At 43.8% G+C, this 27,783-nt stretch overlaps 6 protein-coding genes across 14 annotated transcripts; 5 read left to right on the top strand and 1 right to left on the bottom strand.

Moving 5' to 3' along the window:
* The first annotated feature begins 477 nt into the window (after positions 1-477).
* LOC112897553 (transmembrane protein 18-like) lies at positions 478-2,829 on the top strand. Its single transcript, XM_025965875.1, has 4 exons — positions 478-749; positions 1,518-1,623; positions 2,083-2,231; positions 2,318-2,829. Exons 1-4 carry the CDS (start codon positions 558-560, stop codon positions 2,411-2,413), a joined length of 543 nt encoding a protein of 180 aa, XP_025821660.1. The 5' UTR covers positions 478-557; the 3' UTR covers positions 2,414-2,829.
* Positions 2,830-6,933: 4,104 nt separating this feature from the next.
* Positions 6,934-8,708, top strand: LOC112897552 (NAC domain-containing protein 30-like). 2 transcript variants are annotated; one of them, XM_025965873.1, is made up of 4 exons: positions 6,934-6,951; positions 7,430-7,614; positions 7,709-8,016; positions 8,121-8,708. In XM_025965873.1, the coding sequence occupies exons 2-4, from the start codon at positions 7,443-7,445 to the stop codon at positions 8,538-8,540; spliced, it is 900 nt and encodes a 299-aa protein (XP_025821658.1). In that variant the 5' UTR covers positions 6,934-6,951; positions 7,430-7,442; the 3' UTR covers positions 8,541-8,708. The 2 variants fall into 2 exon arrangements, with proteins under 2 accessions (XP_025821658.1, XP_025821657.1); XM_025965872.1 differs by lacking the exon at positions 6,934-6,951 and adding an exon at positions 7,128-7,246.
* A 2,386-nt stretch (positions 8,709-11,094) lies between these two features.
* On the top strand, positions 11,095-13,617 carry LOC112897551 (BTB/POZ domain-containing protein At1g21780). The gene is made up of 3 exons (XM_025965871.1): positions 11,095-11,518; positions 12,343-12,458; positions 12,578-13,617. The coding sequence occupies exons 1-3, from the start codon at positions 11,239-11,241 to the stop codon at positions 13,184-13,186; spliced, it is 1,005 nt and encodes a 334-aa protein (XP_025821656.1). The 5' UTR covers positions 11,095-11,238; the 3' UTR covers positions 13,187-13,617.
* Positions 13,618-14,185: 568 nt separating this feature from the next.
* On the top strand, positions 14,186-18,213 carry LOC112897550 (PI-PLC X domain-containing protein At5g67130-like). Its single transcript, XM_025965870.1, has 6 exons — positions 14,186-14,765; positions 16,642-16,740; positions 16,860-17,160; positions 17,257-17,480; positions 17,564-17,650; positions 17,767-18,213. The coding sequence occupies exons 1-6, from the start codon at positions 14,421-14,423 to the stop codon at positions 17,941-17,943; spliced, it is 1,233 nt and encodes a 410-aa protein (XP_025821655.1). The 5' UTR covers positions 14,186-14,420; the 3' UTR covers positions 17,944-18,213.
* Positions 18,214-19,155: 942 nt separating this feature from the next.
* On the top strand, positions 19,156-23,131 carry LOC112897880 (protein S-acyltransferase 8-like). Of its 2 annotated transcripts, none has more exons than XM_025966276.1 (5): positions 19,156-19,764; positions 20,623-20,808; positions 21,460-21,741; positions 21,870-22,103; positions 22,377-22,847. In XM_025966276.1, exons 1-5 carry the CDS (start codon positions 19,714-19,716, stop codon positions 22,845-22,847), a joined length of 1,224 nt encoding a protein of 407 aa, XP_025822061.1. In that variant the 5' UTR covers positions 19,156-19,713. The 2 variants fall into 2 exon arrangements, with proteins under 2 accessions (XP_025822061.1, XP_025822060.1); XM_025966275.1 differs by lacking the exon at positions 19,156-19,764 and adding an exon at positions 19,828-20,486 and having other exon boundaries at positions 22,377-23,131.
* Positions 23,132-23,296: 165 nt separating this feature from the next.
* Positions 23,297-27,398, bottom strand: LOC112897878 (tubby-like F-box protein 12). Of its 7 annotated transcripts, XM_025966273.1 has the most exons (7): positions 26,939-27,398; positions 26,232-26,308; positions 25,992-26,122; positions 25,698-25,890; positions 25,104-25,191; positions 24,418-24,550; positions 23,297-24,320 (listed from the first exon to the last, which is right to left on the bottom strand). In XM_025966273.1, the coding sequence occupies exons 3-7, from the start codon at positions 26,033-26,035 to the stop codon at positions 23,543-23,545; spliced, it is 1,236 nt and encodes a 411-aa protein (XP_025822058.1). In that variant the 5' UTR covers positions 26,036-26,122; positions 26,232-26,308; positions 26,939-27,398; the 3' UTR covers positions 23,297-23,542. The 7 variants fall into 7 exon arrangements, with proteins under 7 accessions (XP_025822058.1, XP_025822056.1, XP_025822054.1 ...); XM_025966271.1 differs by having other exon boundaries at positions 25,992-26,308; XM_025966269.1 differs by having other exon boundaries at positions 25,698-26,122.
* Positions 27,399-27,783: the final 385 nt, after the last annotated feature.

Below are 27,783 nucleotides of genomic sequence, written 5' to 3'. Positions count from 1 at the left end.
GCCGGCCCTCCATCTATGGCCGGCGGTGAGCAACCGCCCCCCCCCCCCCAACCCCGGACCCTTAATCCCGGAACCCTAACCTCGCCGGAGTTGGAGCAGAAGGAAGGATGGGTTCGAATTGGACTGAATTGGGGCTGAATCCTCCAAATAATTTCCTTCAGGTGATGGAGAGTTTGTAGCACGAGCGATATATAGCCTCCCCGCAATCGGCTCATTTAATTTCTCTTGCAATAGGTGCATGCTAATGTTATTTAATGGATAAGAAAACAAGATATATTTTCACTTTAAGTTTTCCGTTTTTTATGGACTTGAGATTGGACTACGTTGTGGAAGAAAATATGATACAGACAAGGAAATGGCATGTTCATCGAGGATTTTATATGACATTCTTTAGTGGCCCAACTAGTTATCTGCGACTGCGGACGGCCCAGCCCATTTCCAAAGGGTTGGGATGAGGGCCATTTAGGAGGACGACGAAGAGACGCCTGACCAGTGGGCCCCAGCTGACTTCTTTGCTTTCTCGCAGTTTGGAGGGGCGGAGAGAGATCTCGATCGAGATGGCGGAGGAGCAGGCTGCCGCCGCGGGGTCGTCGGCGGTCGGGCGCGCCGTGGAGGAGGTGCGGTCCGCCCTCAACGAGCACGCCGACGTGGTCGCCGAGCTCTTCGGCCGCGTCTCCTCGGAGCTTCGCACCGGCTTCGCACCAGCCGTCGACTCCTTCATCGGATTCTTCCACGCCATCGACTGGAAGGTTCCTCCTACCAACTCACCCATCTGTCCATTATGCGTGCGTGCGTGGATCTAGTCTCGTACTGCGCAGAACGGATGCTGTCACATCGAATGTTTGGTCCCTAATTTAGAAGTATTAAACATAGATTAATTATAAAACTAATTGCATAGATGGAGATTAATTTGCGAGATGAATCTATTAAGCCTAATTAGTCCATGATTTGACAATATAGTACTACAGTAAACATACGCTGACGATGGATTAATTAGACTTAGTAGATTCGTCTCACGAATTAGCCTCTATCTGTATAATTAGTTTTATAATTACCTTATGTTTAGTCCTTTTAATTAGCATTCAAATATTCGATGCGAGAGTCCCTGGATCCAAACACCCCCTCGTTACTCGTCGGCCTCAATTCCATTCATTACTTCTCTGATTATGTCTTGCTGTTGAATGGCTTCGGCCATGTCAAACAAGTGCCAGGAGTTGTCCCCCATGCATCAGGCATTCAATATCCTTATTTGTTTTGTTTCTAACCGACATATACGGCAAAATTGACTACCGTGTTGGTGTTTCGTAGGCAGAGCACCTCAATATCTGAGATAATGAAAAAAAATTCAAAAAAGTTCATCCTGGGACAACCAAACCGTAAAAGCCAGCAAACGTAGTGTTGCTTGACAGCTTTTGAAAAATTCAATACTCGATCCTTCGCCATGGCCATTATTATTTGCTTGAATACTGCTTTAGTGTTGCTCATGCTAATTTTTCTCTTGGTTTTTGAGTTCACAGGAGCCTTGGTTGATCGGCATGCTAACCTTTCATGCCATTCTGCTGCTGGTTACCATCATCTCGAGGAGAAATGTCAATTTCCAACTTATCTTGTCCGCTCTAACATGTGAGTTTCATTTCCTTACTACCTTCTTCTTTCTACCGTTTATCATTGTGTTCATCAAATTGATTATCGTTTTCTCTTCCTTTGTGGTTACAATATACCAGTTTAGAACATCATGGCAATACAAACATTGAGTACTCATATTTCTGTATTGGCCAGTAATCACCGAGACCTATCACTTTCCTACATATTATGCTTTGCTGCTGCATATTTCTATTTGCTTCTAATTGTCAAAATAAGCACATTCTCTGAACGTATATATCAACATGCTAAAGCTTAACCTGACTGCCAAGCACTGCAAGTTCCTAGAGTCTTTCACAAGTGCTCAACATGGGTTGTTTAAGTAATGCAACATATGTGGAAGTCCTACGCTGCTTTTGTTCCATACGCATTTACATACTGATTTAGTTTCAATATGATAGAATGCGACTTTATTTACCTGTTCTGCTTGATTTGATGCAGTTTCTGGTGTGTTTCTCGCTGAGAGAATAAACACCTTTCTGGGACAAAACTGGAAGAGCTTCTCTAGCCAAAACTATTTTGATCCCCAAGGCCTCTTCGTTTCAGTCGTCTGGTCTGGCCCCCTCCTTTTGATAACAATCCTTATTTTGGTAATCACATTTCTCTGATCCTTTCTGTGAATTTTTGTTCTTCATCTGTTTCACTACCAGTGACCTTTCCCCCCCTTGTTTTGTAGGTGAACACTCTTGTGACGCTCTGTATGCTGATTGTAAGGTGGAAAAGGGCAGAGCTCAGGCATCGTGCTCGCCAGGCTCGTAACAAGCAGGACTGATCTTAACCTGCATCTACGTACTTTGGTGGCCTGTATGAAAGTTGCTTGCATGCTACAACTGATCTAACCAAGAATCATGTTTCCAAAAGGATGTTCATTTAGGTAGCAGAATATAATATTCTGAGATGGTCAGATTTTGCTCTTGTGGCCTTTAGGTGAGCTGTTGACCATCCATCACTCTGTAATATTGTGTCATATGATCTCTTTGAGCGAGGACACTAGGGTTGTTCCTATTTATACGGCAGGTGGTTCATTCAGATGTCAAACCTCGGAGCTGCTTGATACTATTTTTTTAGGTGTGTAGGCTCAGGTGCCGCAACTTCTGATTGTTAATTACTTAAAGAATTTTTCTTTGAACAGCTAAATTTAAGCCATCCTTACACTGCTATGAAAATTGGCGCTCAAATTTGACCGCACCTGCTGTCGCTTGAAGCTGTTTCTGATGGTTTTTGGTCACTTGAGAAATCTTTCCTGGTGGTGATGTGAATTCGTGCCCATGTTTTGGTGATGCAATTCATTCGTTCAGTTTGCAGTTTATACGAAGTCTTCATCTATGCACCAACCTGAAGCTTTCAAGCCCAGCCTGCTTCCAAGCTCCGTGGCACCTTCTAGCTAAGAGGAAGAAAATTGTGGGTTCTATTCTCTATTCTAGGACGCCCAGCACATGTCTGAAATACAACATGGCAAGTCATTGCACACTCGAGCTATAGTATTACCTACTATTTGGTTTTTATGTGCTTAATTGGCTACACTGCTCATAACTCATAAGCTATACATACTTGATTAGACTGTAGAAAGTCGGTTTGTGTATATATATGGATCTTGGGGTTGCACCATTGTCTGCTACAATGTTTTGCACCACTAAGGCTAATCACAGTGGGGATTTTATGGCGAGTTTTATGGCATTAATTACCATGACACATCAGCATTTTTTATGATGTGGCACTGATTTAATGAGGGAAGAGAAGGAACCAGTTTCATCCCCATGACACTCTACTGACTCGTTTCCAAGATGTTAAAAATAGCGTGAAACGACCACAGTGACTGCCATTGTTTCATAAAGGATCTCATGCATCAATAGATCAACTAGCATTTAATTACACTTGCTAGCTTTGAAAATAGTAAAATGAAACTCTCCATTGAGGCATAGTGTTTCATTCATCCCCCATACTGATGTGACGTTCTTGAAAATATGGATATGAAACCCCCCATTGTGATTAGCCTAATGCACTTACAGCTACACTTATATAATCATTTTTTTACCAGGTATCAGTAATAAGAATATATATAAGATTTGAAAAAAAATGTTCGACGATATTGTTGTTAGGTTCGTTTCCCTAAGGAGAAACTATACACCAACCTCGAAAATTTACTAATTTAGAGGTTCAAAACACCTACTTTTTGAGGCATCTAATTTTAATACCTGTGGCGCATAGTTCCTCCAAAAATAAAAAGGATACAGATCATCTAACTTTGAACTTAACAAAAAAAAAACGTACAGGTGTTGTTTCAGCCTCTACCACCTGCAGTTTCTCACACCAACCTTCCCACAAAGAAATATTACAAGTCACGTGAAAAATTATTATAACTCATGTCTAATTAACTTCGCTGTACTTACAAATAAACTCATTGTAATTATAGTATAAACAAAATGTATGTATTAGGAGGCCTTAAAACACAGTGATTTTTTCTTTTATTTGCATCATATACTTACCATCCGTAGAGCACAAATCCTGCCACAATCTTAGACAATAAAACTGAGGTGTGTGAGAACTCCCTAAACCGGTTAAGATGAAGTTCAGCTTTTCCCCCTTTATTTTTATCATGCAAACTAGTCGCACTATTTTGTCCCTTCTAAACTTGTATGTCTTTGAGGAGGAAAAATACACGTTTGTACAATATTGGCTATACATATCGATTGTATTCTGTATAATACAGCGCTTGTGGCCCAATAATTGCTTTGCGCCTAAAGAAATACAATAAAATTCAGTGTTCTTAATTAAAATAAATTATATCTTGGAGTGGAGTGAGGGGATGAACCGGGCACATTGACTCAATATGTGCAACAAATAAACGAACCTTTGAACAGAAGCAAAACTGAAACAGTTGAAGGTGATTGGCTGATCAGTATTAGTGGGCCTGTCCCATCTTATCTGATGATAAGGCTTATAGATTGGCAACGAACACTTTGTTTAGTTGTTAATTGGACGGTAGGTACAAAAGCTCTTTCCAAATCCGGACGAACTGGATGTATCGCGGATTTTGTGGGACTGCATTGTCTAATTCATCGTAAAGCTAGCGTTTGCTTTGTCCAGTTTGCGGATTTTGTCGCTACTTTATTTGACGACCAGTTTGCTACTCTCTTCGTTTCGAAATGTAGATAGGGTGTGCTTGGTGGAACCGTACCTTAAGGTCATGCTGATATACATACCATACGGAAGTACAACGCAAATTAAAATGCGTGAATGTTTCAAAAAGAGAAATGGTGCCTTCCTGAAGCCAGCAACCTCCTAGCTAGCTAGCTAGCTAGCTAGCATGCAGACCCTTGATTTACCTTATCCTGCTGATGGATCAATTGAGTAGAAGCATTGCATTGCATTGCATTCACCAGTCTATGACAGTGACAACCACAATGCCACGAACTGACCAACCAAATATAAAAGGACTAGGATGGGAGCAACCATACACATGCATTATTATTATTATTATTATTATTATTATTATTATTATTATTATTATTATACTGCCGACTGAGCATACACATATATACTGGATCGAGATTACATATATATATATATATATAGCAACAACTTATTAACGGCGGCGGCACAACACAATCAATGATGAATAAAAGGAAGGATAATATATATGCATGCCAAATTAATATAAATAACTACAGAATTGTGCTTCCCAATGCAAGGACCGGATACGATAGATGATCCCCGTGCATCGGAGCTCTGAGATAGAATTAATAGACGACGATGATCTATGTATCTCAGGTAGCTTAATTAGCTAGCTAGTGGCCGGTCCCACTGATCGAATAACTGATGATCGAATTAAACGCATGGCATCATCCACAATCTATCTGCCAACATCAATAAGTTAAGGTGCCTGATCCGATTAGATTGTATTGGTGGGCTCCACGCGCATAAACCACTAACGTCATGCCTGCACTTTTCCCTGTCAAACTGGAACTACTGAATGCATGCGTCTGTCCCAAGCGCAGCAAGCCAGCCTTGTATTGTAGCACACTATAACGGCGCATGCAATTGATGCTTTATGCGCGCGCGCGTGTAACAAGTTGCAACTCCTCCATGAGCAGTTTTCAATAGTTGTGCGTGCATGTGTAATGTACATGCATGTTGATCAGAGAGCTAGTACTACTTGTTTGTGTAATATATTTGTTAATTATATATGTAAACATCAATAGTTTTTTTTTGTGGGAATTTTGACATATAAACCATCCCAAATTAAGTTTGAACATGTGGTATCACTTTCACTTCATGCGTGCCGACCTGCTGCCAATAAACTTTTCTGCCTCGTATGAGAATCGAAAACACCCGAAGATTTTCTGCTGATGAGGTTGTTTGTTCTCAATAATGCAACTAGCTAGCTAGCTAGTTAAGGACTTAGTAACTTGCAGCATGCATGCGTGTCCCTTTCACAAATTGTTAGTGGGGTGGTGGTGGTCGCTTCAGGAATACTTAATTATATACAGTAAGTAAGTGTATATTAAATATTAACCGACCAAATAAAGCTAGCTTCTCTCTCGAATCTTAGACCACTCGCTCTTTCTCTCTACGCGCTGCCGTACCTTAATTGCACATCAGATCATCTATCGATCTCTCTAGCTTTACATCATCATCACACAGTACGTGCAGTGGGAAAAAGATTAAATAGCTTTTGACCCATCTATAAATAGGTCACCAAGCTCCGAACCCTATACTGACTAGTAGCTTAATTACATCGAGTTCTGCATCTCATCAATACATCAAAGGCTCCTTTATTGCCCACGGCCGGCCCTTTTACCTGCTTCAGCTAAAAGACCTCTCTTGACTCGACTGGTGAGTGCCGATCAAGGCGTCGATGGACATGTATATACATACAAAATTTGTTTTTTGTTTGATGTACGTATGTAAATATGGTAGATACGTATGTGTTCCACAGTTGTCTGAATAATCATCTTGCTTATTAAGGAAAGTAAATTTCAGGAAAAAATATACATAGATTATGTGGCCGAGGCTTGCTGCAGCTAGTAGGTGAGAGAGAAGAAGAAGAGTATGTGTGCTAGCTAGTACTGGTATGATGTATGGCTGGTGGATGTGTGTGTGTGTGTGTGTGTGTGAGAGAGAGAGAGAGAGAGAGAGAGAGAGAGAGAGAGAGAGAGAGAGGCCTGAAGTGCACTCCAAGCTAAGGAATATATGTGCATGCATACACACTCTACCTTCCAGCAGCCCAAAAAGATAGCTTCTTCTGAGCTTCTCCGATCCAGTGCAATTTTCACACACGTACCCTCCACAAATTAAAGTAGCTATCAGGTACCTTACCCTACGATGTGTTGTTGATCTTACCAGAGACGATACACTAGCTAATAGCTAGTACTATCGTCCTACTCGCTAGCTCCTACTTTGGTAAGCCACAAGCTGCAGGCTGATGAGCTAGCTAGACCACTTAATAATTTTCAGGTCTATCTAGCTCTCTCTTCTTGCTAGCTTGTCGAATGTCTGTAACCAAAATAGCTAGGTACATGGATATAGATTACGCACCAACATGCCTGCTGCCTGCATGTGTAGATGTACGGGTACGAGTATGGTGCAACTACTGATTGGTTAGGTCTACCTCATGCTTCTTAGCTTGCTCCATTCCATTATTCCATCACATCTATCTTTCATTCCCTGCCCTGCCCTGGTAGTAGCTGCTATTTCTAGGAGAGCAGCATCATCCATTGCATCTTCTTCTCTCTGCAAACGTCGTCTGCCCCCCTCCATCGATAATTCATCTAGCTATCTGCAGCAGGCAGCAGGCGCCCATGGATCAGCAGCAGCAGCAGACGCCATGCGTGCCCCCAGGGTTCAGGTTCCACCCCACGGAGGAGGAGCTGGTGGGCTACTACCTCGCCCGCAAGGTGGCCGCCCAGAAGATCGACCTCGACATCATCAGGGAGGTGGATCTCTACAGGATCGAGCCATGGGATCTCCAAGGTACCATATCCTTCATGTTCTTTGATTCATTATTCCGATCCTCTTATCGATCAATGGACAATTGAGATGCATATATATGTGTATCATCATGCAGAGAGGTGCAGCTACTACGGCGGCGCCGGCGCCGGCGGCCAGGAGGAGGAGCCCACCGAGTACTACTTCTTCAGCTACAAGGACCGCAAGTACCCCAGCGGCACGCGCACCAACCGCGCCACCGCCGCAGGCTTTTGGAAGGCCACCGGCAGGGACAAGCCCGTGCTCTCCTCCAGGTCCGCCGCCCTCAGCGTCATCGGCATGAGGAAGACGCTCGTCTTCTACCGCGGCCGCGCGCCCAACGGCAGGAAGACCGACTGGATCATCCACGAGTACCGGCTGCAAAACAACGAGCACGCGCCAGCGCAGGTCGTACAAATTTAATTGGATTTAATTTATCTGCAAATGAATTCAAGTTTTACTAGTTGCCATCGTCGACTGAATTTATTTGCATTGGTTTTATTTGCGTGCAGGAGGAAGGATGGGTGGTCTGCCGCGCCTTCCAGAAGCCGATGCCCAACCAGCAGCAGAGACACGGCTGCTACGCCGGCGGCTTCCCGGCCGGCTACCCCAGCGTGCCCACCTACTACTACGACGGCTCCAACGCCGCCGCACACGCGCGGCTGCTGATGAGCGGCGCTGCAGCTCCGGCGCTTCATGACCACCACAGCCTCGCAGCGGAGTCCAAGCTGCAGGTGCATCTCCTCGCCGACATGCCGCCGCTCCAGAGCCCAGCGCTCGAGGCCGCCGGCCAGAGCTACGAGCAGTCTGCGGCGGAGTCGTCGGCGGTCGACTGGAACCTGCTGAGCAGCCTGCTGCCGGCGGCGCAGCTTAACTTCCATCAGCCACCGGCTTCGCCTTCCTCTTGCTCCAAGAACAACAATGACCTGTGATATATCCGTCACCATTCGTTATTACTACATTATATTCACGACTGATCGATCGATTATGTACTCCATTGACGACGACTTAGCTATATTTTGTAGGATCGGTGTATTATATTCATCATTTCACTGAGATCTATTATCTGGAACTGATTATATTCAGCTACCAGTTACTCCTACGTACTAGTTCCTTCTCATGCGTCTGCTGATGATCGATTTATTTCTACACACACACACACACACAACTGTATTATTGATCACAGCACAACATCATTTGCCTATACTATTGATGGTTTTCCCTCTTGTTTTTTGACTGGCTTCTGCACAAGAAAACTCCGTATATGATTTGATATGTTTTTTTTTATTTTTTGCATATACCGTATATGATTCAGTTCATGTAAACTTTGCAAACACGGTAGCTAGAAATTGCACTTGGTATATATAATACATGCATGAAGTGCGAAACATATCCATCAAGGGCTAGTTAAAAATCTAGTTGAAGTCTTTGGCTATTAATCACCATGAAATCGATCGAGGCCGATAGCAGCTCCCACTAGCTAGCACTGCAATGATGACACGGTTGTTCATGTAATCATCAACTTGGATCTTCTAGGATTCATCCACGTAGTGGCCGGCGTAAGTAATTGAATTTTTATCCAATTCTTCTGTTCTGCATAATATGTACGTCCCAAGCAATGTCTCCGTCGTCTTCGCGGACAAGTAAGAATTAAATGTTGACGTGGCTCTATCTACTCTTTTCGTCCATCTGTTTAATCAAATCCACACGATCATCGTTGAGGATGCTCTTGAAGAATAAGAATAGTGTTAACAAAAAAAATATAGTCATTTATCGTAATGGTTTTTTCTTTGTAAATTCCACAAAATCGTCACCTCCCCCCGGCCCCCAAAGAACTGACTGCAGTATGTTGTGTAGTTTTGTGTTAATATGGGCACACAGAAAATACTTTTCAACATAAATCTACTCATACCATTTTCAAGTATCTAAACTCAAGAAGAATTTGGAACCAAAGTTAAAAGTGTTTTCATACAGTTTGGTGTAAATAGTTGTAGTTTATCCTTTCACTGGAGCACAGAGATATTGAATTTTTAGAAACAACTTTAGAAAAGGGCAGGGAGTTCTTGTACCTATAGGGGAAAGGAGTAGAGTAACTCCATTAGACCCTTTAAACAGATACCAATCTCAAGTTTAGATGTTAAGTAAAAAAAATGCACTCAAGCAAATTTTCTACTAGGCCCTTTATTTTAAGGAGGCCTCCAAATCCTCTTCTCCATCTTCCATTCCTAAGCGATCTTTAGGGAGCCGGCGACCACAATATGTTCCAAAAGTAGTCCACAGGGACTAAAGTATTCCAATCAAGAGTAAATTCCCTCAGTGCCATAGACATTTTGATGAGTTTCTTGTGTACCATAAAATATTTTGAATTCCCCTCAGTCAAAATTTCTATGGCACAGAGGGAATTTACTCTTCAATCAACCTACCTCAACTATCTATCTTGGGGATGATCCATATAGTGATCCATAGCAAAAGGTAACCATAAGCTTATGAGCTATCCATTTTCTCTCCCTCTCTCCTCTTCCTTCTCTCTCTACATGTCATCTTACTACTGCTTATTTTTGCACTGAAGATTGTGGACTTTACAATAACTATAGCCTAATGCGAATAGGGTCCACCACCAAAGATACTTGGTCCAAATACATTGGTGTTGCCAAGTTAGAATTGGGGGTTAGCAAATTTGGAGTCCCCTGAAAAATAGAGGGAACTTTCATTTAGCACATTTAAAGGGTCTAAGTTAGGAGCTGCTGCTGGAGTTGTTTTTATAAAAAAAATATATAGCCAAAAACCTTAGCAATGTACGGTTTGTTAAAGAAATCGGCAAACACTCAAACCCACGAGAAAATCCACTGGGAGGAGAAATTCCCCACGGAGCCCAACATATGTTATCATATCGTTGCCACACTTGGTGCTACTACAATGAACGTAAAAGAACTTTGTATATCTTCAAACAGATATACCAAATCACCAAGTGTTTTTTTGGGATTATATTTACTTATATTTATGTTAGAAAGAAAAACAACATTAAGTTATTACACCAAACTGATTCCTTTAAGATGAAATGTAATGTGTACGTAGTAGCTTCTTTGCTTGCAGTAGGAAAGCGGCTCCTGGGCTCGGTTCCACCACAGGAAACAAGAAACTAGGCCGTATCTCTTTTATTATTTTCGAGATGCCCTTTTGTATTGGTGTGGATATTGCATTTTTTTGGATCTGTGACGCTGAATTGATCCATGGAACTAATTACCTTTTTTTTTCTTCCTTCCACGTTGTAACTCTTTGCTCTACGTAAGCAAGCATCACACAGATCGATTGTGAAGGAAGAAGACCTCATTGTTGTGAGCACGGAAATCAAACACAAAGTTGCACTAACTCATAAACAAATGACTGCAGAAGTTGATGGTGCATGTTTGCAAGATTGGGAGATTAGAGAATATCAATAATGTTTAAACAAATGAAGCAATTTGCAGAGATCATGTGATGTGAAATCATGGGGCGGCAAGGGTCGGCGATAAACTAATCCATTCCATATGGACACCCAACCCAACAAAACAAAGGGAAGGGGCGGCGGCGCCGGCGAGTCATCGTCACTCCTCACTCCTCAGTCACCTCACCCTCTCGGTCGCCGGGGCGATGAGTCTGAGCGGCGGCGGCGCGCCGGACTCCCGCGTGGAGACCATCTCCCGGCTGGCGCAGTGGCGCATCGACACCCTGGGCCCCTGCTCCTTCCGCCGCTCCGACCCCTTCAAGCTCGGCATCTGGAACTGGTACCTGTCGGTGGAGAAGAGCCGCTCCGTGTGCATCCGCCTCTTCCCGGAGCCCGGCCGGGTCGCCAAGGAGCAGCCCCCTCTCGCGCGGTTCCTGCTCCGCGTCTCCTGGCCCGGCCCGCCGCGCCGCTCCTGCGCATCCCCTGGTATTTATCTTTCTTTTTCCTTTTTGCCGATGCTATGCTGCTGGATTTTCCTTACTGTATTTGGAGCAATGTGCTTCTTGTGTCGCTACTTGATTCTAGCTAGTCTGTGTGGTACTAGTAGATTACATGTCATTATGATCTGGAATAAGTACCCAAACTTTGTCTGATTAGCATCATTTCCATGCTTGCTTAGTCGGTTGTCATTTTTTTTTTTGGGAAAATGCCCCTTATAATTCATCGATGAGAATATGACTAGCTAGAAGCAACTCCGCTCAGGGAAAGAAGTAGGTATTACTGTAGTATTGATGAAGATTGTTTTCTGTTCTACCATCTGCTCACTGAAAAATCTGATGGAACATAACAATTACGATGAAGCTGAAGTGTAGTCAGAGGATGATGCTTTGAGTTTTACTTTACAAGGGAACCCAATTCCAAAGCCCAAAACAGTTGCTAATCAGAAAGTACTAATTCAATCCCACTACTAATCAGGTAAATATTATCTTTGCTGCTGCTTCATGAAGAATACAAACTGTCTATATGAAGCAGTAATGTTAATGTATAACTTGAATCTCTTAACCCGGAAAAGATGGTGACAATACCTGAACGTTGGTTGTTCTTTCATCCTACACAAACATGGATGGAAACAAAAAATATGATTGTGCCTCGTTACTCTCCACCATTAACAGCCTGATGGGTTTTTCACCGTGCCGCGGCTGCTATTGGTTTCTCTTTTTATTTCTGTAGCTAGTAATCCTGATGCTGTGATGGCCTCTTCTGGGCGCTGATGAATGCCATTCTTCTTATCCTTTTCTTGTGGGTGGCAGTGCAAGAGCATCTTCTCCGAACCAGTGATGACTTTGTCTGGCAAGTCGATGCCATATCCCATGGGCGTTTCACAATCGATGTTGAGTTTCTGGAGCTGAGGATAGCCACTAACAATGCACGTACCTACCTGGCCTTGTCTTGTTTTAATTTGTACAACATTTTGTAGGCCCCTATGTTATGCAGAAGGGCAGGCATGGATTGGACTAACACTGCCGAACCCAATACTGCTGACAGGGTACCGAATCATCTTCGTCGATCTGGCCGAACGAAGGCATGGTGCAGAGGATTGCTGGTAAGAGCACTCTGGGATGCCTTTCCCGCATGCTGACAGAGTCCATCCACACCGACGTGACCATCAACACGACTGATGGCATCCTCAAGGCCCACAAGGCTGTCCTGGCAGCTTGCTCTCCCGTGTTTGAGAGCATGTTCGTGCACGATCTCAAGGAGAAGGAGTCGTCCACGGTCAACATCAACGACATGTGCCTGGAGTCCTGCTCGGCGCTCCTCGGCTTCATCTACGGGACGATCAAGCAGGAGCAGTTCTGGAAGCACCGGCTGTCGCTGCTGGCCGCGGCGAACAAGTACGGCATCGGCGACATCAAGGACTGCTGCGAGGAGAGCCTGCTGGAGGACATCAACTCGAGCAACGTCCTGGAGAGGCTCCACGTGGCGTGGCTGTACCAGCTGGGGAGGCTGAAGAAAGGGTGCCTCAGCTACCTGTTTGTGTTTGGGAAGATTTACGACGTGAGGGATGAGATCCATAGCTTCTTCCAGCACGCGGACCGCGAGCTGATGCTGGAGATGTTCCAGGAGGTGCTCAGTGTCTGGAAGCCCATATGATATGACTGACAGACTGAGCCGTCGGACCGACCCTCTGGGTACAAGCATTGTGCTTCCAGTTTAAGTATGGTGGCTTGTTCAGTTGCAATGTAGTGTAAATATGTATTTATGTAGTGTAAATATTTGAAAGGTTGGTAGGAATGTGGTGAAGGCAGAATCATCCTTGCTTAAGATCCAAACACACCCTAAGTGGTAAGGAAGGATAATGCGTATTCCTTGTGGGGTTTGCAAGTGATTTTGGTGTCCTTGTCAAATATAGGCTGCTCTGGATTGAGTCAGGGATGTGTGTAGCAATCCACGCGGTTGGTTATCCTATATGTATGTTTTGTCTGGAAGAAGCCAGCCATGCATCTTTGGCGTGCTGTGCTGTACTATATGACTGACTGTTAATCGAGAATTGCCTTAATGAATTGGTCTTAGAATTTGGATGATGGTCGTTGAATTGCATTTTGGTAACCTTTATATGATGATTATTTGTGGTTCTGGTTGATTTTGTCATGACTGACTGACAGACAGACAGAGAGGAACACAAGGAAGTGCAGTTTGACTTGGCCAAGGTAATTCAGCAGAGGTCTGGGTTGTGGCTCCGTCAACAATCCAATCAGAGGATTAGCTGCAAAAGCCAGAGTGTCAGACAGTCTGTTTAGAATCATGTGTCTTTTTCATCTCAGGCTGGCGGCGTTCTAGATGGAAATACAATACATAGGTTGACTGGCTGGTGCTGTACATGTGTCCTCTACAGCAGAGCAGACTGCACAGGTGTAGAGAACGAGAACCCTTGGCTTGTTGAGAGGTGAGGTGAGGACGATCTGAAATCAACCAATGATTCAGAGAGCAGATTGCAGGAGGACGGACGGACGGCGCCGCCACGTCGCCTCGCCGGCCGTGTGCTCGCTATCTAGTTGTTGCTTCTTGGTTCATCTGTTCTGTGTGTCACTGTCACCTAGGTAGTCGGAAATGTTTCCGGGCTGGACCGATTCAATTCAGGATCCGATCTAGACTTTTACCCTCTCAAAGATGTTTCCACCTTGGATTCATCGGTGTTGTTGTGTTCTCTTCTGCAGAGCAGACAAGGAGGAGGAGAACCTACAAGTACATAAGCATTTCAGCAGCCTCTGCTCTCTCATCTGCTGTTGCAAGCGAGGCCACCGAGTCGTCTCCTCTCCTCTCCTAACCAACCAGCCCAACCACCTCTCTTTTCCCGGCCGGCCTCCTCGCCGTCGCGACCAAACCGATGGCAGCGCCCGGCCGCCTGCTGCTCCTGGCGGTCGCGGCCTCCCTCGCCGCCACCCTGCTGCTGCTGCGCCCGGCGAGCGCCCTGCAGGTGGGCGACACGTGCTCCGCCGACGCCGCCTGCGGCTCCGGCCTGCACTGCAGCGCCTGCGGCCCCGCCGGCGATAAAATCTGCACGCGCGCGGCGCCCATCGACCCGGCCACCCACGGCACTGGCCTGCCCTTCAACAACTACTCCTGGCTCACCACCCACAACTCCTTCGCCCTCGCCGGCGCCGTCTCCGCCACCGGCGCGGCCATCATCTCGCCCACCAACCAGGAGGACACCGTCACCGCCCAGCTCAAGGTAACTAACCGATTCCTTCTTCTTCCTCCTCCTTCCCGTCCGACTCCGACGAGGCCGCCGCCGGAATCGCGGGGTGGTTGGTTTTAGTTACTCATTCTTGCTAGTTGTATTGTATCCCGGCCATGCCCATGGTAGTTGCTGCGTGTGGGCCCGGCATAAGCATGAGCATATGCTGCTCAGCTCTCTGCCTGTCATCTCGTCGTTCAGGGCTGCGTCAATCCAGTTCCAACTTGTGCTTGCATATTGCTGGAGTAGTAGGACATGGACATGGACATGGACATCCTCTAGCTACCTGAAAGCTGAAGCCAAAAGCTGCAACCTCCTCACACCCACATTGCTTTCGCTGCACCTTTTGCCTTTCGGACGAACAACATTGGGTTACCACCAAAAAAATCCACTGCTCAATGTTGTGCACACCACACAAAGGAGTGCCATTTTGACACATAACGCCAACCTCCATGCCAATGCTGTTGTTTAAATTCAGTACAGATGCTGCTACCTGCTGGAACTATCCATTCCATGCGCAAGCCCCCTTCTTTTCACTGCAAACATCTTGTCAAATGTCTGCCCTTGCATTTGCCCACGGACTTGTGTGCCACCAAGGGTCCAAAGGCCAAAGTTAGACTTTGAAAACATGAGCATGTGCTAACCTTTTTTACAAATTGCTTTATGCAAGTGCAGAGGATTTTTCTCCACCTTTTGTTTACTGAATATATATATATACATATATATATATATATATATATATATATATATATTGTGCATGGATGTGTAACTCGGCTCCATATGTCACCATGGATTATTCTGTCCATGCTGCCTTTTAAAAAAAAAAAACTCCAACACCAATGATATCGATGCAGAAACTGGCATTTTGGTCTCAATACAGACAATAATTGCTAATTCCACCACCTAAGCTCAAGAGCCTTGCTTGTCTTTTCTTGCCACCTCACCTTACAGAGATTCGTGTTCCTAGTGTCTTCCTCACATGCTGCACAACCAAAAAGAATAGGTACGGTGCACCTAACTGCCCTGAAACTACTAGTAGTGACACTAATTTGTTCCCTTAACACCTTGAGAACGACTTTATGTAACTCAGACGCGGTTTCTCTGTTGCCTCTACCTAACTCATGAAACCAGGGTGACACTCAACTCATTGTATCCAAAAGAAAAAGTTGCTGATTTGATTGCTTAATGTTGTTGTCAGCCAGAAACAGGGCCTCACATAAATCATGTCCAGTTCAAGCATTATGCTGTGAAGGTGTCGTTTGCTTTCTTCTTAAGAAAACCAAGGGGCCACACTTATATTACTTGTCAGTTGTCATGCCATACCGTCCCTTTTCTTTTTCAAGTGGTTGTCTAGAACTCGAGATCTTAGTATAGCAAAGATATTAAATTACAGTTGTTGCCATGTTGGTGTTGGAGACTTGGAAAGGCTCTTGTTTTCAGCTAATACTGCTATTCACGTTTCACAAGTAGGCTGGCATTTATATAAAGTAATCACAGAAGCACTCAGGGCCTGCTCAATATTCGTCCTCAATCTCCTACATTTCATATAAAATTCTCCATGTTCCTCCACTCAATGGAAGAAAGAAGACAAGCTTAAGCTGCGGCCATGCAGCTTACCAGGCTCTTACTCATGTTTCCTATTGCTGTGAATACATTGGCTAATTTTCTACTGAGGAACACACTTTACTTCAAACTAGATTCCAGTGGTGGAATTGCGTAAAAGCAGTTCAATTTTGCAGTTAGCGAATAAATTTTGGTGTTCACCACTACTGACCCTTATCATTTAGTGCTCATCTGGCAGAGTTTTGCCTTACTGTTTGTTATCTTCACATGTTAACCGTGGAACTTATACATGGTTATGTGCACGCAGAATGGTGTTAGGGGCTTGATGCTTGACACTTACGACTTCAACAATGATGTCTGGCTCTGCCACTCATTTGGTGGGAACTGCTACAACATCACTGCCTTTGTAAGATTATACTATCAGCTAAACATTCTTCTACCCTGTGTCCTGAAAAGTAAGTACATTTGTGTTGTAATAATTCCAATCCTGAATTGTTTTTCCCCTTCTGTCTTTTTCCTGTTCAGCAACCAGCCATCAATGTCTTCAAAGAAATCCAGACATTCCTTGATGCAAACCCATCAGAAGTAATCACGATTTTCCTGGAAGACTACACCGCTACAGGGTCGTTGCCAAAAGTGTTCAATGCTTCAGGCCTTATGAAGTATTGGTTTCCAGTGGCGAAAATGCCAAAGAGCAGTGGCAACTGGCCTTTGCTCAAGGACATGATCAACCAGAACCAGCGCCTGGTAGTCTTCACATCAAAGAAATCCAAGGAAGCGAGCGAGGGGATTGCATACGAGTGGAACTATGTGGTGGAAAACCAATGTAGGTTTTGGTATATGATGACTGATTACATTGGCTGGTGAAGTTTTAATTTTTTCCATGACAGTTTTATTAAACAGATTTGCTTTGTCCGTGCAGATGGAAATGAAGGTATGGTAGCAGGCAAATGCCCCAACCGTGCAGAGTCGCCGGCCATGGATTCCAAAAGCCAGTCGCTTGTTCTGATGAACTTCTTCACAACCGACCCTAGCCAGACCGGTGTCTGTGGAAATAACTCGGCGCCACTTGTTAGCATGCTGAAAACTTGCCATGCTGCTTCAGGCAATCGGTGGCCCAACTACATTGCTGTTGATTTTTACATGGTACGGTAACTTCACATGCACAGGCTAGGTAACTTTTTTTGTTTCTTTTCATACAGATTTTTCATGAGCTGTGAATGGTGCAGAGGAGCGACGGTGGAGGAGCTCCCCTAGCGACGGATATGGCAAACGGGCATATGGTATGCGGATGTGAGAACATCGCCTATTGCAAGGTAAGGAACGAAGGGATGTTTCTTTCTGGTGGCCGTTTCTTTCTGATCTGCGTCTCTGAACAGCAGCAGCAGTAGCAGCATCTTATAGTTATATGACATGCGTGTGTGATGTGCAGGCCAATTCGACATTCGGGACCTGCGTGATACCGCCGCCGCCACCACCCAGGGCACCCACGCCCGGCGGCAGAGGCTCAAGAGCCGGCGACGCGAGCTCGGCAATGGGACTGGTGTCTCATCATCAATGGAGCTTCTTCCTGGGACTGGTGTCTCTGCTTGTGTTGCTGCTCTGGTAAGAGCAGCACCAATTCATTGAAGCCTTGTGCTTCCGGCAACTTGATTTGGTTTGCTTTGGTTTGTAACATTTTTGCCTGAGCTGTATATTATGTTTGAGTTAGTGAGCAGCGTAGAGAGATCGACACGGAAATCAAATTGAATCATCATTCGTTCCTTCAATGGTGTTGTCATCGTGGTTTTTAAAATTATAAACATACATTATATATATATGCTGCATCAGCGCTAGAACCAGCCCACCAGGTTGGTGGTGGTGGTGGTCCTTGGCTTGACCCTGAATCAAAGAAAACTCTGCAGAGACTGCCGGCTGGGAAGAGCATCCCAGACCAGACCTTTCAGTGACGTAGCCTGTGGAGAATAGCTTCCAATCAAATAATCCGGCACCCAGTATACGTGTATGTTCTCCCTTTCGGAATTCCAAGGCACCATACACTGTATCTCTCTTCAGACTGCACCTTTTTTTTGACAAACTGTACGTCTAGTTGAAGTTTGGCTCAAAAGAAGAAAGAACCAGTACTTTTGGTGCATCTTCTTCAATCAAGAGAATAATGAGAATTGTATGCTGTCTTTTGAGAAGATCACACATACAGGCTATGGCGTCTATGCACTTTTCCAGCGCCAATGTTCCCTCTCAACGACATCGCCTTCTCCTGATACCAATCCTTTTTTTTCCAAACTTTTCCGGTTTTGCTTTCCCATCCCAATAACTTGCCTAACATTTTTTTGCCCTCTCAAACTCCTGATAGTTTGAACAGGTGGTCACGTGCAGTGTGCTGCCATTATTTATAGAGCTTTGACCCCACATGCTCTACATGCTTCTCTTTCTCCTTAGCTTAAATTCTTGGATTTTCGTTTCGATTCCTTGAGAACCTCCTCCGTGCCATTCGGAGTGTGGAATTACTCATTTTGCCTGTAAAACCTTTTTTTTCTCCAAACTCGTGGATTCCTATAGCAGTAGGAGTTGAATTCTGTAGATGCAAAGCATACTCCACTGAATTTAATACTTTTAAATGATAAAATTTTTGATGTGACAGGTCTTTAAATCCTAAGAAGCCAACACAGCCTAACTCAAGTTAGCATCACCCGAATAATAGAATATTTTTATTTCTAAGGCCCCACTGTAATTATAGGATACAGCACGACGTATTGATTGATGTTGTGCGTTGCTAACAGGGAGAAAATAATATCTTTTGTAATAATGGAATAGAAAAAGGAAAAACGGAAAGAAAACGCGGTAGGAAGACAAGGAGCAAGAGAGGAGCGGAGGGACGGTTTCGTGCTGGCTCTGGCTGGCTCAAGAAGAAACAGAGGAGGAGGATAGGAAGGGAATCGAATACGATACCTTCTCTTTTCATCTCTTCTCCAGTTCTCCTCCTTGGAGGGCCTTGTTGTTTGTAACCTTTTCTTGTTTGGGGTTGGAAGAGAGAGCCCTTCTTCTTCCCCCAACGAATCCAAGCATCTTTCTTTCCCTAGTTCCTCTGGGGTTGCCATGCCATTTTGGTATTGCCAGCCTAAAATCGCGACCTTTTTGATTGATTGGTACTTCTACTGCCAGTACTAGAAAAACCCCACCAACAGCGCAGCCGTGATGCGACGCGATGCGAGAGGCATCATCCTGCTTCCAATCGAATCCCCCCTGCGGGGGATGTGATGTCCTTCTAGAGGAGAGGAGAGAGGACGGGAGGGGACGAGGAAATCTTGTCGATCCAAAAGGCAAGGGAACCCGGGACTAGAAGGAGAGCGCCGCTGCTTGGACTCTCTCAACGCCGGCCATGGCCAAGCACAAGCAGCGCCGGGTGTACCAAGCCTGGAGAGGCAACAACGTGAGTCGGATTCATTGCATCACCATCCCCCATCCCCGCCCCCCCCCCCCCCCCCCACCCCGCGGCTCCCTAGGACACTGCAGGAACAGGAGTAGTTCCTTTCTTCTTTCTTGGGTTTGGTTCGATCTCGCAGTCCTCCTTGCCCGGATTGCCTGTTGTGCCAGTTTCTTCTTGATTTCTCGCTTGCATCAGGCCTAACAGTTTCTATCCTGGCTCCTACGCTTAAGGGAGAGGGGCTTCTTTGGAGGATAAGATGATAATAGGGCCTGTTGGATCTTTATATGCATTGTCTGCCTAGTTAATTGATCCATTCCATTTCATGATTTGTTTATCTCGTCACCACATTCTTGCTTACACTGGTGAATAAACTATCCAGACTCGATTTGGATGCACCTTGGCAGCCAATGTGAATCATCTTAACCTTCCCCTCCCTAATAACATAATCTCACTCGTATGGCACTCTATGTTATGTCCAAGGCCTCACCATTTTGTGTTGTGCCTCTTCTTCCTTGCTGCCGTCTAATCCCAACAAGCTAGAGGCTCACAAGACAATGCCCAACGCTCTGCTGCACAACAATGCATTTAAATTCTTAGGCCCTATGCCTTTCGACGGTTTTAGAACGAGAGGTTTCAGCATTCCTTTTTCGTCAGAGTTCAGACTACCTTTATACTGTCTTTCCTTAATCATGGAAGGACTTTTGATGCCTCCACTAGTTAAGATGGTATTACCAAGGCTTTCTTTTCAGATGTTAACAGCTTGGCTTGCGATTTTCAGTATGCTTGTTTCTGCTGCTTGCCTATATTCAGTACCTTTTGTTAAGCTATCAGATTTTCAGTAATTTATTTCTATGTGTTCAGATAATCTTGTGTGGTGGAAGGTTGATCTTTGGACCAGATGCCAAGGCCACCCTGCTATCTTTCACTCTAATCGCAATCCCTGTTGCTGTCTTCTGCGCCTTTGTGGCGAAGCATCTCATACACATATTTCCTGCATATAATGCAGGCTATGCAATTCTTGCTGTCACCATAGCCCTTACAATTTATGTGAGTAAACATTCTTTGCCTGTTTACTTCGTAGTTACACTAAGGTGCTTGCATAATATTTCCTATTTATGCGAGAAATTTTCCTAATGTGACTAAAATAGCATTCCATATTGAACACACTGCAATCCTGAAATCTTTTAATACTTTCTGACGAGTTCAGTTTTTCTTTAAAGAAAAATGCTGATTGTGTTGCAGTGAAACCGAATTAATGCTAATCAGACAGATAAGTGAATATGCTTTACAACCTGTAGTTTTTGCAAGGTGTATTTGACATCATTATGATCATGAAAGGAACCTTGTGTGATAGTCTTTTTATTTTGGTCCCAAAGGAACACAGCTATTTTGCAACCTTCAGTTGTTGTCATCAACCATCACACCACCTGACATGCTTGGTTCTTATGCATATTTGTGAACCTTGACTTGGAACTTCCATTTTTTTTTTTGAAGAGTGGACATTGAGCAGTCCTAAATAAATGTATATTCATATATGCTTCTGCATACTAAATATGTTCTTTAAGTATCTTTTATCCAGAAGTTATTTTCTCTATGAGCAGTGCCAAACTTGCTGTGTCGCTATTTATTTCCTACTTTATTTTATATGTGTGTTGCACCAAAATCATAGTATTCTTCTCTGCAAAACCTGATTGTTAGGTACTGTTACTGCTCATCCTTACCTCATCTCAAGATCCAGGTATTGTACCACGGAATTCACACCCACCTGTGGAAGAGTTTTCTCATGATGCTTCAGCTCCACATACTCTTCAGTTTCCTCGAGTAAAAGAGGTTATGGTCAATGGTGTGCCTGTGAAAGTGAAATACTGTGAAACTTGCATGATATACCGGCCTCCTCGCTGCTCCCACTGCTCCAAATGTGATAACTGTGTTGAGCGTTTTGATCACCATTGCCCTTGGGTTGGGCAGTGTATTGGAGAGGTCAGTTATGTTGATTACTTCATTTTTTCAGAGTAGACAAGTTATGGATGTTCTTTTTTCATTTTACAGCTTGAGTGCATTTACTATGAAAACAGCCTAGGCTTATTTGCACTTCTTTTCTTTTGCAGCGAAATTACCGGTACTTCTTCTGTTTTGTTTTGTCGGCGGCAATCCTGTGTATCTATGTTTGTGCAATGTGTGGATTGTACATCAAGCTTCTCATGAGTAGGGGTCATCATTCATTGGCGAAGGCCATTAAAGAATCTCCAGCTTCATTGGCAGTCATGGGATATTGTTTTGTTTGCTTCTGGTTTGTCGGCGGTCTCACTGGGTTTCATTCTTACCTTATCGCGACAAACAAGGTTAGCCCTCCCAAGTCAACATCAAGGAATAATGTCTAAAGCTCTTTTGCCAAATAAAGAAATAATGAATAGGCTCCAGATATGATATTAAGTGTAACCTGCTGAATTGAAATAAAATGAACACCTCAATATCATTGAAATCTATCCTGAATTTGAGTTGGAAAGATAAAGAAAAAGGTGCATCATTATGTACTAGACTACTAGTATTAGCGGCTTGCTCAATTCCCACATTTCTATTTTACTGAATGAAATCTGTGCTTTGTTTTTTTGAAGACAACGTATGAGAATATCAAGTACAAGTACAGCAACCAACCAAACGTGTATGACCATGGTTGTGTGCGCAACTGTCATGAGTTCTGGTGCACAAAAAGGAAGCCTTCTAAGATCAACCTACGAGCTATTGTTCAAGAGGAACATGAGGTAGCGCAGCCACAGACCAGCTATTCCAATGTGCCAGAAGATGATGCACCTCATCGTCCGCGAGCCAAGGTCGAGGATGATCTAGAAATGGGTCTCGACATTCTGAAGTCCCCAAGGCGCCGTACAGATGAAATTAGCGATGAAGAATTGGAGTCTGGAAGCAATGGTGTTAAATATCGCACGCCAGATTCAGATACTGACATCCCTGTAACCAGAACTAAGACTGAGATCTTCGGTGAAGTTAGGGATCTGAACTTGTCGGTTAGTAATGCTGCATTACCTTCATCTCCTCAGCAGAAACAACACCCTGATGAACTTTGTTGATGGTTCACGAATGTGCCTGTTCATTGAAAGTTACTTTGCACATTTTCATATAGCAGACACCAACAAAACTCGTTTAAGTTGTTATCCACCAGGGCTGTGAATGATTGTATTTGAAGGCATATGTTCTCATTTGCCATCTGTTTTTAGGATTTAGACAGTTGCTTGATCAATCATAGGATTATGTGTGTAAAAAACCCCCCAGTTTATGGAAGGTTTTAGATGTTTCTAGGAATTGTTTGAATTCTTCAGGAGCGTATGAAGGCTTGATTCATAATTGTACATAATTTTTTATAACGATATGGTCACTGATATGTATAATGTGTCCTTTCCAAAATATGGATTTGCAAATGGACTGTAGTTGGTCTTTCCTAAAAAAACATAAATTGAAGAATGCATATCACATTATTGGTCACATGACTTACTGTTAATTAAAGAAACATATTCAACGAGTGAAACCATCAAGGAATTGCCGAATTGGAACCTGGAAGACTTGAGGTAATGTCTGCACGTTTTGCCATTACAAGTTACAGACATGAAAAATTGTACCAAACACCTGCAGCTCAAAACAAATGCTGGTTCTTAGCTTTGACAAGCCACACAACAAAGGACGGAATCAACACGGCAGCAAACTACACTAGCGCGCGCACACAGCATATAAATACTTATTGACCTACATGCCTGTTCTTATCTCTAATCTATTCACAAGCCAGCTTGGTGTCAAAGCTAGTCAAACAGATGGTGAAGGCCTGGAATGCTGAGAGCGGGTATCGGTAGTCCATTGTGAACATGTCCTTGGCAACCTTTCCAAACTGCAGGATCACCTTATCATGATCGGATGCTGAAGATGAACTCGAGGGCTGGGTTTGCTGCTGAGCCTGCTGCGACGATTCAGAGGGCTCAGCATCTAGCAATGCCGCAGCTATCAACTGGAAGTTCTTCACAGAAGCCACTGTCACCCGGCCACGGAAGTTGAGGCACCAACACTGCAGCTGCTCGTGCCACCTTGGCTCTTTATTGCGTAGAACCAAAGGCCTCTCCTTGGCCTGACCATCATCCTCACCTTGCTGGATCACTCCGCTTACCTCTGAGAAACGAGAGGAGCTGAAATCCAAGGAGTGGTCTGTAACCGAGAACCTTGAGCTGGAAGCGGTATTTACACTGCGAAAGGATTCCTCATAGGCAGACGAGCCAGGGAGGAAGAGCTGCTTGGGTTGGCCAGGGACCATGCCTTCAGGTTCCAGTGCTGAGGCTGGGATGGAATGCATGGTGCAATTCATACGCCTGGGCCCCCTTGTGCCAAGCACATTTAGCTCATAGTTCACCCGGGCAATGGGATAGCTAGCAGCGGGTACCTTGGGGGAAACCCTCCTAGAGGAGATTCTACGGCTGCCGCGCCCGCATGAGACAAGGCTCCCAGCATTGTATGGCGGCTGAGTATCGTATATGATGAATTTCGTGCCAAGAAAATTTGACCTGTTGTAGTGTCAGATTCAAATGGACAACATTACGCAAAACTCAAAAATCATTTTAAGTTAGATTGAAATATTGCTGTCAAGGTAAGATACTTCACCTCATTTTTCCAACATAGCCATTACTTGAACGTGATATATTTTTAGGATCCATAGAAATGATGTACTCAGTATAAGTTGTACGGCGATTCCTCTTAGCTGCTAGTAGAAATTTCCCATTCTCGCTGAGGACAGCTACATGATCCAAAGCATCAAAGCAAAGCGTTTAAACAAAGTTGTGAGAATTCTGTTTTGCTAAGGGTATCAAAAAGTAAGTCTAATTCTTCTTTAATTACTGTAGTCATCGACATTAGATCACTGAAAGGAAGCATTTATAACACGAAAAATTGTATATCTGCACACAATAATATATATTATTTATACAGGAAAAAAATTGGGTGTGTGTGTGTGTTGGGGGGTGGGGGGTGGTTGGGGGGGTGAGGATCTGGTTTCACTCTATCTTTAGGTCAATTTGTTCATATTTAATAGTCCTCATTTGAGAAGACCAAAAGGCGAAACATATCTCAAAAGCCATAGGAAGTAACACATTTGGTTCTCCAAGCCAGGTGGAAAATTGTCAAGAAGACAGTTCCTGACAAAAATTACTAGAGCAAGGGAGTATTTGTGGAATTAACCTGAACAGTTTCTCCTATTCATATAAAGTTGTGACAGTGCATTTTGTCCTATTCATGTAAAGTTGCTCCAAAGGATATTAATGAGAAAAACAGAGCACATAATTGATACTTACCAGGACTAAGACATAGGTGAAGATAATAAGTTGATGTTGATTTGTCCCTTTTTATAAAACACTCTATTATTCCATCTCTAGGTCCCGGCTGTACATGAAAAGACAAAATTAGACGGGAGCAAACATTTTTAGGTGGACATAATATACTGCAATGGCTGTTCTCTACTTCTGAATTACAAGGGATAAAATTGCTTCAAGTCAGTACTTGATAAGCATTGTAATAGATATTATTCCTGTTCACCGCGTGATCAGCAGAGCCAACAAAAGACCTAACAAGACCAAATGATTTATCCTGGGATGAAGTTTGGGGAATGGAGCTGGGGGTGAAACGAATTTTGACAAGGGAGAAATGGGAATTGTGCATTGAGAAGCATGTAGTGACAAGTATTTTGTAAACAAATAAAATGGTTGATAGTATCAAGTATTCTCAAACAGAAGGATGTGTTGATTCATAATATTTTGTGCAGCACAATCATTTTTTTTGCAACTATTTGAGAGTATCAGTTATTGAATATGACACTAAAATACAAGTGGTGAAATCAATAATATAGGTTTTGCAATTTTCCGCCACTGGTAACTAAATTAAACTGTTACCTGTTTAAGTGACACTGGAAAAGTGAGCTTTCCACCAAATTCCGGACTCGGCACTATATCCTTACATATCTCTCTCCATGTTCCACAAACTGCTGCGCAAGCAACAATAACTTTGCGGGATGGCCAAGTGCTCTCGCCTTCCTCAAGCCTTTTCATTACATCTCGAAGCAATTCGGGAGGAAGACCAACCCACCTGCTTTGATCAACTACTATAGGTCCATTGTGCAGGTTGCTCACAGACCCAACAGATTTCCCTCTCTGATGACCAAGACCAGGCAGACCAGAAATTCTAACCTCAAAACTCCGTCTTGATAAGCTACCAAAGCTTTCCCTAACATCACGGACTATGCTGCGGAAGGACATGTCCAGTGAGAAGGCACAATAACTGGAAATTTCTTGTGGTGATCAAGATCTTCAAAGCGAGGCTGCTAGCAACAACATATGCAAATGACAAAGCATTAGTAACTACTGGCCTTACACAATACACCGAAAAGGCAAAACAAAAACACTGCCAACACAATATTGTGGCTGTGCCTTATCTTTTCTATCAGCCGGCAAGCCTTCTTTGGTTTATAAATTCCGAGACCACCAAACAAGAAGTCAGCACTACGCTGAAAGCAAGTATGCAACAAATCAGGATGAATAGCATGCACTATAAACTAAGCAACCACCAAGGAAGACGATTAGAGGATTAGAGCATATGAACATATCCAATCATGTGAGATTAAGTCAGTCAATCCCACTGTAGGGAAGTCCATTCCCACTTGAATAGTCTAACAGCCTCTAGAAATTCAGTGGATTACTGTAGCATTTAACTAGCTGTTCTTGTTTCACACTTAGCACAAGATTATCATATCATGGGCAACCAACCTCTCTGATGGCGAAAGGCCAACGAAACACCATTAATTAAAGGCCTAACTACATCACACATTCATAGGCAGGGTGCGAAATTTTGACCACCCTTTTTGCAGCCATAGAGTAGAATTTGACCAATATTGTTGCTACTTTGCACATTCAAATAGTTCTACTTAAACCTTGACCTTTTATTTTGCAGTTCTACTTGAGAAATGAAAAAAGAAAAAACGAGAGATTTGATCTATTTTCCAGCAACTAGCACAAACAGATGTTAGCATTAAGCAGCTCAAGCTGAACTAGGAATTCCTGCGGAAAGTAAAGAATCCGATGAAAAATCGAATCTTGCATGGTGGGGAAAGGGCAATCAGAAGGAACAGGAATCTTACCCTATCGAAATCTTGTTCGTCGACTCACACACAGATTTCAAACCCGAATCTGTGGAGAAGATCCGGACTTTCCCACGCAAAGCAAGCGATTTCCGCTAAGGAGATAAGCAAAAGCGCCCACCTTTGGACGCAGAAAACCTCGCAACCTTGATACAAAGCTTTGCGCTCCGAATCCCCTCCGATTTGTCGCCTTCCAGCCCTGGAAAGGCTTGAGCTTTTGAGCACCAGGAGATAAGCCCAAATCGCAGAGAAACAGGTACAGCTTCTATCTGCTGCCGGGAAGACGAGGGGAGATTGGGGAAAGAATGGGGAGAATCAGAGAAGACGGTAGCCTCGGGTTGAGCAGGGTAGGAAGGGGGAAATGAGGAACGCGGGAGGGAGAAGAATTGTCTTGTTGGGACTCCCCTCCCAAAATAAAGAAAACAGGGAACACATGACTCAGCAGCACCCACAGTGGGAGCTTGTGCTCTTTTTGTTTATTGGATTGGAGCGGAGGGCTATTAGACAAAATGATACACTCACTCTTACTGAACTTTGGACCTGCTTATTAGCTTAGCTACCTTGCTCCCTCCATTAATGAAAATACAGATTTGCACTGAACTTTTGACGGTTTTATCTTATGAAAATTTTATATTGGAGTCGCGCAAGGTATATGCCTGGATTTATCATGAAAAATAGTCTCATAAAACCCATAAGCTTTTTTCTCCTTTGCAAGTGTATGAAGATAGAGAAACTATGCTGTAATGTTGTATCATCATCATGTTTTCTGATCGAGGGATACTTAGCATTTTCGGTGATGAAAACCCTCTGTTTAAAAATAATGCAAGATGTTTGGAGGCGTGTGA

The sequence above is a fragment of the Panicum hallii genome, chromosome 6 (assembly GCF_002211085.1).
Source record: "Panicum hallii strain FIL2 chromosome 6, PHallii_v3.1, whole genome shotgun sequence".
NCBI lineage: Eukaryota > Viridiplantae > Streptophyta > Magnoliopsida > Poales > Poaceae > Panicum > Panicum hallii.
This window is presented reverse-complemented; position numbering and strand designations above follow the sequence as displayed.

Bases quoted from the DNA above. Each gene is read 5' to 3' on its own strand.
- LOC112897553 (XM_025965875.1), top strand. From the start codon at position 558: ATGGCGGAGGAGCAGGCTGCCGCCGCGGGGTCGTCGGCGGTCGGGCGC. The intron at 750-1,517 runs GTTCCTCCTACC...TTGAGTTCACAG, and splicing joins TCCACGCCATCGACTGGAAG to GAGCCTTGGTTGATCGGCAT. The intron at 1,624-2,082 runs GTGAGTTTCATT...GATTTGATGCAG, and splicing joins TATCTTGTCCGCTCTAACAT to TTTCTGGTGTGTTTCTCGCT.
- LOC112897552 (XM_025965873.1), top strand. From the start codon at position 7,443: ATGGATCAGCAGCAGCAGCAGACGCCATGCGTGCCCCCAGGGTTCAGG. The intron at 7,615-7,708 runs GTACCATATCCT...ATCATCATGCAG, and splicing joins CGAGCCATGGGATCTCCAAG to AGAGGTGCAGCTACTACGGC. The intron at 8,017-8,120 runs GTCGTACAAATT...ATTTGCGTGCAG, and splicing joins ACGAGCACGCGCCAGCGCAG to GAGGAAGGATGGGTGGTCTG.
- LOC112897551 (XM_025965871.1), top strand. From the start codon at position 11,239: ATGAGTCTGAGCGGCGGCGGCGCGCCGGACTCCCGCGTGGAGACCATC. The intron at 11,519-12,342 runs GTATTTATCTTT...TGTGGGTGGCAG, and splicing joins CCGCTCCTGCGCATCCCCTG to TGCAAGAGCATCTTCTCCGA. The intron at 12,459-12,577 runs GCACGTACCTAC...TACTGCTGACAG, and splicing joins TGAGGATAGCCACTAACAAT to GGTACCGAATCATCTTCGTC.
- LOC112897550 (XM_025965870.1), top strand. From the start codon at position 14,421: ATGGCAGCGCCCGGCCGCCTGCTGCTCCTGGCGGTCGCGGCCTCCCTC. The intron at 16,741-16,859 runs GTAAGATTATAC...TTTCCTGTTCAG, and splicing joins GCTACAACATCACTGCCTTT to CAACCAGCCATCAATGTCTT. The intron at 17,651-17,766 runs GTAAGGAACGAA...TGTGATGTGCAG, and splicing joins AGAACATCGCCTATTGCAAG to GCCAATTCGACATTCGGGAC.
- LOC112897880 (XM_025966275.1), top strand. From the start codon at position 20,316: ATGCCCAACGCTCTGCTGCACAACAATGCATTTAAATTCTTAGGCCCT. The intron at 20,487-20,622 runs GTATTACCAAGG...CTATGTGTTCAG, and splicing joins TGCCTCCACTAGTTAAGATG to ATAATCTTGTGTGGTGGAAG. The intron at 22,104-22,376 runs GTTAGCCCTCCC...GTTTTTTTGAAG, and splicing joins ACCTTATCGCGACAAACAAG to ACAACGTATGAGAATATCAA.
- LOC112897878 (XM_025966269.1), bottom strand. From the start codon at position 26,060: ATGTCCTTCCGCAGCATAGTCCGTGATGTTAGGGAAAGCTTTGGTAGC. The intron at 25,192-25,697 runs GTAACAGTTTAA...TTTCATGTACAG, and splicing joins TTCCAGTGTCACTTAAACAG to CCGGGACCTAGAGATGGAAT. The intron at 24,551-25,103 runs GTAAGTATCAAT...TGGATCATGTAG, and splicing joins TCACCTATGTCTTAGTCCTG to CTGTCCTCAGCGAGAATGGG.